The sequence below is a fragment of the Hypanus sabinus genome, chromosome 17, assembly GCF_030144855.1.
Source record: "Hypanus sabinus isolate sHypSab1 chromosome 17, sHypSab1.hap1, whole genome shotgun sequence".
Lineage (NCBI taxonomy): Eukaryota > Metazoa > Chordata > Chondrichthyes > Myliobatiformes > Dasyatidae > Hypanus > Hypanus sabinus.
This window is the reverse complement of record NC_082722.1, coordinates 60,405,219-60,417,595: the sequence shown is the minus strand read 5'-3', so window position 1 is coordinate 60,417,595 and position 12,377 is coordinate 60,405,219. Positions and strand designations below refer to the sequence as shown.

Below are 12,377 nucleotides of genomic sequence, written 5' to 3'. Positions count from 1 at the left end.
ATCATCTGCATACTTACTAATCTGACTTACCACCCCATCATCCAGATCATTAATGTACATGACAAACAACATTGGACCGAGTACAGATCCCTGAGGTACACCACTAGTCACCAGCCTCCAACCTGACAAACAGTCATCCACCACTACTCTCTGGCATCTCCCATCCAGCCACTGTTGAATCCATTTTACTACTTCAATATTAACACCTAAAGATGCAACCTTCCTAACTAACCTTCCTTGCGGAACCTTGTCAAAGGCCTTACTGAAGTCCATATAGACAACATCCACTGCTTTACCCTCGTCAACTTTCCTAGTAACCTCTTCAAAAAATTCAATAAGATTTATCAAAAATGACCTTCCACGCACAAATCCATGTTGACTGTTCCTAATCAGACCCTGCCTATCCAGATAATTATATATACCATCTCTAAGAATACTTTCCATTAATTTACCCACCAGTGACATCAAACTTACAGGCCTATAATTGCTAGGTTTACTCTTAGAACCTTTTTTAAACAATGGAACAACATGAGCAATACGCCAATCTTCCGGCACCATCCCCATTTCTAATGACGTTTGAAATATTTCTGTTAGAGCCCCTGCTATTTCTACACTAACTTCCCTCAAGGTCCTAGGGAATATCCTGCCAGGACCTGGAGACTTATCCACTTTTATATTCTTTAAAAGTGCCAGTACTTCCTCGTCTTTAATCATCATAGTTTCCATAACTGCCCTACTTGTTTCCCTTACTTTACACAATTCAATAACTGAAAGTATTGCAGAACTACCAAATCAGCAAGCTGCTTATTGGCAGAGGAGCTGGACTTGGTGTGAACCTTGTTACTACCTGCTACAGGGAGGCATCAGAGTCAGTGGGCAGTCTAACAGTGAGTGATTGCCTTGGATGTTCTGTTGTAATTGCAAGACCCTGTCAAACATTGGAAATGTAGAATGCTGCAAGTCTGCTTCCCTTGTTTATTGGAAAGACAGGCAAGAGGGGAGCTGCATGGACTTGTCTGTAGTGAAGTCTGGGCCTCAAGCTGCTGGCTTTCCTAGTGCAACAGTCCAGGACAGGAGACACTGGAGGCAATGTCGCTCGGTGTCTGTGGTGACTGGGGACCAACCCCTCCCATCATCGCTGCTATTTAGTGCTCACTTGGTGAAAGATAAGCCAGATTGTGTGCAGTTTTCCACGGACTGCAGAGAACCACTTGTTCTTGCTGAATACACCTATGCACCATCAATTAACCTGGAAACCTTCCAAGGAGCAAATCCATGGTTTCACGAGACTAATGGATGCCTATCTATGTTCATGTTTGGTTGGATAGTAATTATGCTTGAACTTGTCCCAGCTGTGTTGTCAGGAATAGCTCTCCATTTCACTTCCCATAAGCAAACCATCCATTTCTGTTGACAAACTCATTAAGAGTTTTCAGTCATGTTCATCTGAGCAAATAATTCTGAACTCGCTGTGATTAACTTCATGGGAGACAAGATGCTCCTAAATGCAAGAGCCTACTTTGCCAGTGTTGGTCCATTAAGAACACACACAAAATGCTGGAGAAACTTGTGAGTACTCCTTCATCAGGAGCTCTCAACCTGAAATGTCAACTGTTAATTCCTCTCCATCAGTGCTGCTCAACTTCCTGACTTCCTCCAGCATTTTGTGTCTGTTTCTAAGATTTCCAGCATCTGCAGAATCTTGTGCTTTGGTCCATCAAGAGTCTTCCTGCCTCCAGTAATTATTAAGCATTTCTTTTTTGCAATCTATTTGCCATAAGCTGATGAGATTTTCCAATGCTACGGAGATCCATGTGCTATATACCAGGGACAACCAGTCCTACCTGTATTCTCACTTCTCACATGCAATGAGGCTGGAGATTCCTTCTCTGGCTTTAGTCTTATTACAACAGGAAATTCCTTTCGATCAGGGATCCCCAACCATTTTTATGTCATGCACAAATCCCATTGAGAAGGGGGTTGTGACTCAGGTCGGGAACCCGTACTCTGTATATTTATTATAATCCACCAACAAAACAGACCATAAGATATAGGAGCAGAAGTAGGCCATTTGGCCCATTGAGTCTGCTCCACCATTCAATCACGGACTGATCTAATTCTTCCAGTCATCCCCACTCCCCTGCTTTCACCCCTTACCCTTTGATGCCCTGGCTAATCAAGAACCTATCTCCGTCTTAAATACACCCAATGACATGGCCTCCACAGCCAATGGATTCCACAGATTTACCACTGTCTGACTGAAGTAATTTCTCTGCATCTCAGTTCTAAAAGGATGTCCTTCAATCCTCAAGTTGTGCCCTCTTGTTCTAGAACCCCCTACCAAGGGAAATAACTTGGCCATATCTAATCTGTTCAGGCCTTTTAACATTCGGAATGTTGCTATGAGATGCCCCCCTCATTCTCCTGAACACCAAGGAATACAGCCCTGGAGCTGCCAGACGTTCCTCATACGGTAACCCTTTCATTCCAGGAATCATTCTTGTGAAATAAGACGATCTATATGCATATAACAGAAACACTGGATAACACTGGCCCTCAAGATACAGTATAATTCACCTGATAACGATAACTGGGAACATCATACAACCTACTTCAACTCATTCGTTTAGACTATATGGTCCTCCAGTTTCAGTACCCACGTGTTTATTCTGGTGAAGACAAATTTTAGGGTTATGTGCTATGTATATACTTTGATAATAAATGTACCTTGAACCTTAAACGGTTCTAGCACTGCTTATTTTTAATTCCATTGATCTGTCTCTTTATTTAGGTTCCACAAATATTTCTGTAGCATCCGAGTTGTCTCCTCTGATATCATTGTTCCTCTTCCTCTTGGTTTGATATTGTCAGCAATTCCAACCACTTCACAATGAGGTTTTCATATGGTCTATGAAATGACCATAGCTGTGCATGAACAGCCATATGCATCTTAATGTGCCTTATAAATATATCTACTTCATGTAAAGGTAGAAATAGTCATTTATTGAATGCTGCAGTTCAAAATTGTACATCAAGTTCTAAGAGTGTTTGTGATTGAGAAAGGATATATCTATAAACATGAGACCCAGACAAGCCAGTGCACTGCATTCTCTAACCTTGAATACAATGTTTGCACTCTAGTGGTGACATTGACAATTTAAATGATAAATGATATTTACATTATATTTCTAAAGCTCATGTATAATGAAATTACAATGGCTTTTTTAAAACAGAATTAACTTGAGTGATGCTATTAAATTTTAATTGTTCTGTTTAGAAATTAATATTTTAACGTCAATACAAATGTTAACAAAGGCAAAATGAAGTACATCCCATTACTGAAGTACTGAAGCTAAACGACTCTCAGTGGCCACTTTATAAGGTACAGCTGCTCATTATGGCAAATATTTATTCAGCCAATCATATGACAGCAACTTAATGCATAAAAGCATGCAGACATGGTCAAGAGGTTCAATTGTCAATTGTTATTCAGACCAAACAATGGAATGGTGAAGAAATGTGATCTGTGACTTTGACGGTGGAATGACTGTTGACCACTGGTGCCAGATGGAATGGTTTGAGTATCTCAGGAACTGCTGATCTCGTGGGATTTTCCCTCACGACAGCCTCTGGAGTTTACAGAGATTGGTACGAAAACTAAAAAAAAAAATCCAGTCAGTGGCAGCTCTGTGGGTGAAAACACCTTGTTAATGAGAGAGATCAGAGGATAATGGCCAGACTGGTTCAAGCTGACAGGAAGGCGACAGTAACTCAAATAACCACGCAGTTATTTCAGCAGTGGTGTGCAGAAGAGCATCTCTGAATACACAACCCATCATGCCTTGAAGTGGATGGGCTACAGCAGCAGAAGATCACAAATACACACGCAGTGTATATTGGCTTCTTGTAAAGGTAGAAATGGTCATTACTTAATACTGCAGTTCAAAATTGTCCATCAAACTGTAAGAGTGTTTGTGATTGAAAGGATAGATCCCCAAGGTTCACCAGATTGATTCCTGGGATGGCAGGACTTTCATATGAAGAAAGACTGGATCGACTGGGCTTATACTCACTGGAATTTAGAAGATTGGGGGGGGGGGGGGGATCTTATTGAAACGTATAAAATTCTAAAGGGATTGGACAGGCTAGATGCAGGAAGATTGTTTCCAATGTTGGGGAAGTCCAGAACGAGGGGTCACAGTTTAAGGATAAAGGGGAAGCTTTTTAGGACCGAGATGAGGAAAAACTTCTTCATACAGAGAGTGGTGAATCTGTGGAATTCTCTGCCACTGGAAACAGTTGAGGCTGGTTCATTGGCTATATTTAAGAGGAAGTTAGATATGGCCCTTGTGGCTAAAGGGATCAGGGGGTATGGAGAGAAAGCAGGTACAGGGTTCTGAGTTGGATGATCAGCCATGATCATACTGAATGGCGGTGCAGGCTCGAAGGGCCAAATGGCCTACTCCTGCACCTATTTTCTATGTTTCCAAACATGAGACCCTGACATGCTAGTGCACTGCATTCTCTAACCTTGAATATAATGTTTGCACTCCAGTGATGACCGATTGACAATTTAATTGATAAACGATACGTATTTGCATTATATATCTGAAGTTCGTGGTTAATGAAATTACAATGGCTTCATTGGAACTGAATTCATTAGTATGATGCAATTAAATATTAATTATTTTATTTTCAAATTAATTAACATTTTATACATTTTGCCTTTATTAACATTCATATTGAAGGACATCCCACGACTAAGGTACTGACACTAAACAATATTAAAACTAATGTGTTTAGAATTTTTCTTCCAGTCTCACACAGAATATAGATTTTTCTTCAAAGTTACGTTCAAAATACATGAATACTTGTATGAAGTTACACACAGCTATGAAATATTTTTAGACTAAATGGAATTTTCATTATTTATCTACTTCCATAAACACATTCTTGCGTTTAATCAGAATCGAAATGAATGACTAGAAGTCTGCATTATTCATAAAAGTACAGAAAAGTCCTGTAATCAAAAATGAAGCTCTATCATTGCATACTGCGGCTAGTTTGCAAGTGCGAAACTGAATAAAAGGTGTACACTATGTTTAAAAAGTCTTGCATTTTTGTGTTTTAACACTGAGATCTGTTGTCCACTCTTGAGAGCTATACAAACTAAATTAACAGGATTGACATTTTACTTTAATGAAAGGACAATAGTAAACAAATGTTACCCACCCCACAAGACACTAGCAGCTTTTCTGGAACTATCACTTCTGTTGAACATGATCCCACACAGGAACAGCATACAACCTTATGCTCTTTACAAATGCTATTTCATGTTGTAGGGAAACTTACCGGCATGAATTTCTTATTTAATGAAACCTGCAAAATGTTCACGATGGCACATGCAATAATGATTTTAGGGGAAAATAACATAAAAGTGCAGAATTCTTACAGCAATGGAGGCCAATTGGTACGTCTAGTCACAGCAGCTACCTTTGAAACACTCCATTTAGTTCCACTTTGTCTAAAATCCTGTAAATCATTTTCTATCAAGTGGCTATCCAATTTCCTTCTCAAAGTCCTGACAGAATGTTTCCATCACCTTACATACACTGACTTCCAAACCATCGCTACTGTATGCAAAAATGATTTATCTTTCCTTACATACTCCTTTTCTCCTTTACCCTTCACTTTAAACCTGTGTTTCCTGATCTCTGAACCATCCATTAATAGGAAGAGCTTTTCTCATCTATTCAATTATTGGAGCTTAACCCATACAAATGATCATCGCCTTTCATTCTGCATGAACAATGCTGAAGAGATAGCTTTATTCTTCAATTCATCTCCACTTAAAGTGATTCTAACTTGTAATAGGTATCTATTTGCAATTGTCCTTTTGGAACAATTTTATTAGTATTCACACACATCCTGTCTCCTTCATAAAGGATACTTAGTTTCATCCCCATTACAGCAACGTGGTAGCACAGTGGTTGACATAATGCTTTACAACACAGCTAACTGCTGTCTGTAAGGAACTTGTCTGTTCTCCCTGTGACTATTTAGATTTCCTCTAGGTGCTCTGGTTTCCTCCCACATTTGGAAAGACCTACATTTAGGGTTAGTGAATCGTGGGTATGCTATTTTGGTACCGGAAATGTAGTGACACTTGCAGGCCGCCCAACACTATTCCCACTGATTTGATTTGACACAAACGACACACTTCACTGCCTTTTTTAATTGCAATGCCTAGCTTCCTCAGCATATTATCTATAGAAACCTCATCCGTGCCTCTAACACCTCCCGACTAGGCTATTCCAAAGCATTCATGCAGCACCTCTCACCTTGGGCTCTTTTCACACTCTGCAGCTTGCGTTAATTTGTACTAAGACCCCCATCACCCATTTTCTACGTTTCTCCCCACAAGGCCTCTCTGCTGTAACTTCAGAATCAGATTTATTATCACAGACATGTGACACAAAATTTGTTAACTTAGCAACAGCAGTTCAATGTAGTACATAATATAAATAACATAATAATGAGTAAATCAATTACAGTATATGTATATTGAATAGATTAATAATTGTGCAAAAATAAAACAGGAATACAATATATTAAAAAAGTGAGATAGTGTCCAAGGGTTCAATGTCCATAAAGGAATTGGATGGCAGAGGTGAAGAAGCTGTTCCTGAATCGCTGAGTGTGTGCCTTCAGGCTTCTGTACCTCCTGCCTGATGGTAAAAGTGAGAAAAGGGCATGCTCTGGGTGCAGGAATTTCTTGTGATATCCCACAAAATCCATCACCTTGTTCTGGATATTTATCACTTATGAACAAATTCTGCCTGATTATGCTGCTGTGAAGCACCTTGGGGCATCTTATAACGTTATAAGACTATAAGATACAAGAACAGAATTAGGCCATTTGGCCCATCACACTATGTTCACATCTTATCAATGGTTTTTAAAAAACCCAGTCACATTCCCCATCCAATTCTCTGGATGAAAAATGTTCTCTAATTCTTCTACCGATTACATCACATGTGTAGATCCTTAATTATTGATCTCTTGGCTGGCTAAGTAGTTTATAATTACATAACCTCTGTTAACCTACCCCGATCTCCTCCAAACTTTAATCTATGTTCTCATGATATCATTACAAATCTTCAGATCTATCTTCAGTTGCAAAGCATTCCTACTGATTTCTATCATTCTTTCTGTCGTATGAAATGTGATTCTGGCCGAGTGAATTATCAAAAGCTAACAAACTGCATGCATGTCCCATCTCATGCATTAGCATCAAGTCAAAAGAAACAATACACTTTTGGCCAGAATGCCAGAGATCTGGAATTTAAATTGGATATGGTTAATTGACATCAGGACCTATACATTTTGGCCCAAGTAGCTGAAGTTTCATGGAAACAATTAAAAAGGCATAAAAAAGACAACTACCATTTAACTAATTAAAAATGTGTTTAAATGAAATACAGAACAAATTACAACACTACCAATACCACTACAGTACTATAAAACTGTGTATTAGTCCCTAATAGTTATCAATGGAGTGTGGGGAGTCCAGGGGGAGGGGTAACTCCTGTGCTGAAGTAGCCTGTCTTTTCTGTTCTGGGGCAGCTCATTCACTTGTGGGCTCCATAGGAATATTCAGCTCTCACCTGTGGCTTCAAGCAGCTGTTTGCATGTAACAGCAATCACAACGCTTCAACAGGCAGGCCAAACCAGGTGACGGCAGCCAGCAGCCTCATAACTTGGTGAGATAGGTGTTCTAGTACGTGAAGTCGGTTCCAGCAGACTGGGCGGATGAGATCTACAATGGGATCTAACGGCCAGAAAGGCGGCTTTGCAATGCTCCATGGAGAGCGAAAAGCACAATGAGGCACAGAAGTCATGGCCATTGCTTACAACCACTTTTTAAAAAAATATACAGTATTTTTTTTTCACTTTTTAAAATCTATTCAATATATGTAATTGATTTACTTTATTTATTATTAATATTTTTCTCTGCTAGATTATGTACTGCATCAAACTGCTGCTGCTAAGTTAACAAATTTCACGTCACGTGCTGGTGATAATAAACCTGATTCTGAAGACCCCAGTTGTGATGACTACTCGTACCACTAGACTTGAGACTTCCGAGGTCGAGAGAGTGGCACTGCCCCACTGCAACAGCTTTTGCAATAAAATCAACTCTCCCCCGCAGGTTTCACGTCATTGTCAGACCAAACAGATAACCAACCATAGTTATCGATGGAGGAATTCATCTAATGCATGCTGCCATGTTCTTTTGATTGACTCTAAATGAAAGAATTCAGTGCAGACACCTAGTACAGGTAATGGACTAGTTTTCAAAGACTGCATCCTCAAAATCATTTTCATTGTAACATACAAGATAATTATGATACCTTCAAATTCTTCATAGTTCCTAACTTAATGAAGTACTGAACTCATTTCATTTTTGCTCCCGGCCATTTCTGGCATCTTCAAGCCTGAATGCTTGAAATCGCGGTGAGCAAAACAGTTCTGAATTGTCTTTCTGCTTACTTCTCACAAACTATCAGTGACAGACATCACTGCTTTTGAGAACAGACATGCAACTAACGCTATTTAAAGCTTTCACTCTGAGCATGGTGTAATGTCCGATGGCCACACAAGTGCACGTGAGAGATGCTGATTAGAAACAGTTCAGCAACAATCTCCTGTCTCACTTAAGTAACATAATGTCCCAAATAAATGAAGGAAATCTCAGCGATTTTGTCATTTCATTTTTGTTTCTTAAAACTTGTCCCATATAAGCAGCTGTCCCGATTAACTGATGGCCTAATTAATCAGAATCTATTAATATTGCATTTTAATTCTGTGCAATTCTGAACAGGGAGAGATTTTAACACACACAACTCAAACAGATTTTAAAAAGCATTTTACACTGTTTTAACAAGTTCATGAAAATGTGTAACAGCTTCTCTTCATTGGAAAGTAAAATGACAGTTAATTATTCATGATTATAGAGATATGATATTCAAAATGAGAGTTCAGACCTGTGAAAAGATGTATACTGGTGCTTATCCTGGACGATTGCTGTACATCACAGCACAAGTGTAACAAGGCCAGCATGGTGATTATCAAGACAATGCTTTGCCATACGAGGGTCACGTCAAAATTTCTTCCAAACCTGTAGTAAAAAAAATCAGTGATATAATCAGTAATTTGCACCTGTTACACAACATTTTACCAAAATACAAATGCAAAATTGGTCACAAACAACAGAAAATCTGCAGATGTCAGAAATCCAAGCAACACACACAATATGTAGAGGAACTCAGTAGACCTGGCAGCATCTATGGATAAGATGTTTTGGGCTGTGAGACCCTTCATCAGAACTGGAGAAAAAAGATGTACGTGTAAGAAGGTGGGGGGGGGGGGGGGGGTAAGGGAGGAAGAAATAAAAGGTAGTAGGTGATTGGTGAAACCAGGAGAGGGGAAAGGGTGAAGTAAAAAGCTGGAAAGTGGATTGGTGAAAGAGATGCAGGGCTGGAGAAAGGGGAATCTCATAGCTGAGCACAGAAGACCATGGGAGAAAGGGGGAGGAGCACCACAAGGTGGTGTTGGGTAGGAAAGCAGATAAAGACGCTGGATAAGCAGAGGGAAATAGGAATGGTGAATGAGAGGGGAAGGCCATTACTGGAAGTTCGAGAAATCAATGTTAATGCCATAAGGTTGGAAGATATCTGTGAGTCTGTTGGGGGTCATCTGCCATATCTGGTGCTCCCGGTTTGGCCTCCCGTACATTGGTGAGACCCAACGTAGACTGGGAGACCACGTCACTGAGCACCTACGCTCCGCCCGCCTGAAAAAGCGGGATCTCCCAGCAGCTACCCATTTTAATTCTACTTCCTCTTCCCATTCAGTCCACGGCCACCTCTACTGCTAGGATGAGACCACATTCAGGTTGAACAAGCAGCACCTTATATTCCGTCTGGTTAGCCTGCAAACCGATGGCACGAACATTGATTTCTCAAACTTCCAGTTATGGCACCCCCCACCCAACATTCCCCATTCGCCTTATCTCCTTACCTGCTCATCACCTCCCTCTGGTGCTCCTACCCCTCCACTTTCTTTCATGGCCTTCTGTCCTCTATCAGATTCCCCTTCCTTTTACCTCTTTCACTAATCTACTTCCCAGCTCTTTACTTCACCCCTCCCCCCACTCCCAGTTTCACCTTGTATTTCTTCTTTCCAAACTCACCCCCACCTCCTTACTGACTTCTCATCTTTTTTTCTCTAGTCCTGATGAAGGCTCTCAGCACAAAACATTGAATGTAAATTTGTTCTATACTAGTCTGTCTAATTTATCCATTGACTAGCTAACAAAAGAAAACATATAACTTAGGCATAATCTCACTCTATCTCGCTGTTCCTCGGGGTTAAGGATAATTTTCTTCCAAACCCATTCAGGTGGCAAATGCGAGATCTGAAGACTGTTAAGAGGTAGATCATGAGGTGCTGTCAGAGGTTGGAGTAGGGATCCAAATGCAGACCCTGTACAGTGCTTACAGTGATATTAATTGAGTAACAAATCCCAAGGTGCAAACAAAGTCAGCGTCAAAGTTCAGGCAGAGATCAAAACATCCAGAGAAATTCAAAAACCAGAATCTGGAAACAGGCAGAGTCGATATTCAGACAGACAGAGCTCAGATACAAATGCTGGAAAGGCTCAGGAAAATTCACTGGCACAATCTGGCAACAAACAGGTTGCCACAGGACTGAAATACACTGAGCAATAAACAGAGAGGCAGATGATAGGTGGAGCACAATGAGACACAGGTGGCAGCAATACAGGTGATAATGAGAAGCAGATGAGAGACGGAGTACTCAGAAACACAGGGGCCGGAGCAGAGCAGAGCAGGAGTGGGGACAGGAGTACATGGCAATACAAAACCATAGACTGGCAGCCAGGGGGAAACACACAAAAAGACAAAGTTCATCTGGAGGTACTGCTAGGTGCTAATTGTGTGGGTTCAAGCATATTCTTTTCAAACATCACTTTGCTGGATCAGCCAACTTCAACCTTAATGTGCGTGAGGCAGACTAAAGACATCAATTTGAGAAACAAATCTACTAGACTCCTGGTTCATTGGTACTCAATAATATAATAAAAAAGATCTTTTCTGTCAAGGACATTAGGTGTTGGTTAATGACTTCTTGTGGCTGGAGAGCTTGTTGTCAGTTACTATTAAAGCTTATTTACTTATTCCTGTCACTTAGACAAATACCAGAGGCTATTTAACAACATGTGAACTGTATTCTATATGGAGACAAACTTTCCAGAGGGGAGAATGATAAAGGTTGGCAGAAAGTAAAATTGGTTTTAAATCACTGATAACATACTAATAAAGTGGTTGCTTTATTAGGTCCAACTGTATACCTACTTGTTAATGAAAATATGTAATCAGCCAATCATGTGGCAATAACTCTATGCACAGAAGCATGTAGATAGGGTCAAGATGTTCAGCTGTTGATCAGACCAGTGAAGAAATGAGACCTAAGTGATATTGACTATGATGTTATTGTTCATGCCATACAAAATGGTCTGAGTGCTGTATCTCAGAATCTGCTGATCTCCTGGGATTTTCACACACAACAATCGCTACAGTTTTCAGAGAATGGTACGAGAAACAAAAACAAAAACCTAGTGAGCAGCTGCTCTGTAGGCAAAAATGCCTTGTTAATGACAGAAGTGAGGTGACAGTAACTCAAGTAAACAGGTGATATGCAGAAGAGCATCTCCGAATGCACAAAACCCCAAACCTTGAAATGGATGGGCTATAGCAGCAGCACATCATGAACATATGCCCAGTGGTCACTTAGATACAGGAGATACCTAATAAACTGACCACTGAGTGTACAGGTCTCTTTCCTTAAATAAGGCACTACTGCAAATTGTATAACTCACTGTTTCCTACTCTGTCAGTTAAACAATAACAAGATACTACTATCTCATTACAGTTAGTTTTATGCCTTATGAATGTTGCAATTACAAATAAAAATAGTAATTAGAGAAGTAAAAGTGATCTTAACCAAATAACTAGATTTTTTTCCTTATAATACAAACATCTACTTCTGTCAAGCTCCTTCTAAGAACATATTGTGAATAACATTGTAAAATTGATTCTGGCTTTATATGTAGTGTGGATAAGAGTTTACTACTTCAATTTGTTTGAATACTCTTTTTTTTCCAAAAAATGATTGATATACGGTGATTGAACACCATACATATTTTGTTGTGTGTGCGCTTTGAGGCCCTCTGTCTGTTGGGGTCGACCATAGACTTTGCATCCTGGCTCTTTGAGAAGCAGGACAAATACAAT

The 12,377-nt window shown here is 40.0% G+C and overlaps 1 protein-coding gene across 2 annotated transcripts in view; it reads right to left on the bottom strand.

Moving 5' to 3' along the window:
• The window catches only part of si:dkey-246g23.2 (solute carrier family 66 member 2), an 85,347-nt gene that overhangs the window by 68,790 nt on the left and 4,180 nt on the right, over window positions 1-12,377 (bottom strand). For both annotated transcript variants that reach the window (XM_059993156.1, XM_059993155.1), the window contains one exon: window positions 9,048-9,181. In XM_059993156.1, coding sequence (XP_059849139.1) covers window positions 9,048-9,181 — 134 coding nt within the window. The remainder of the gene's footprint in view (window positions 1-9,047; window positions 9,182-12,377) is intronic.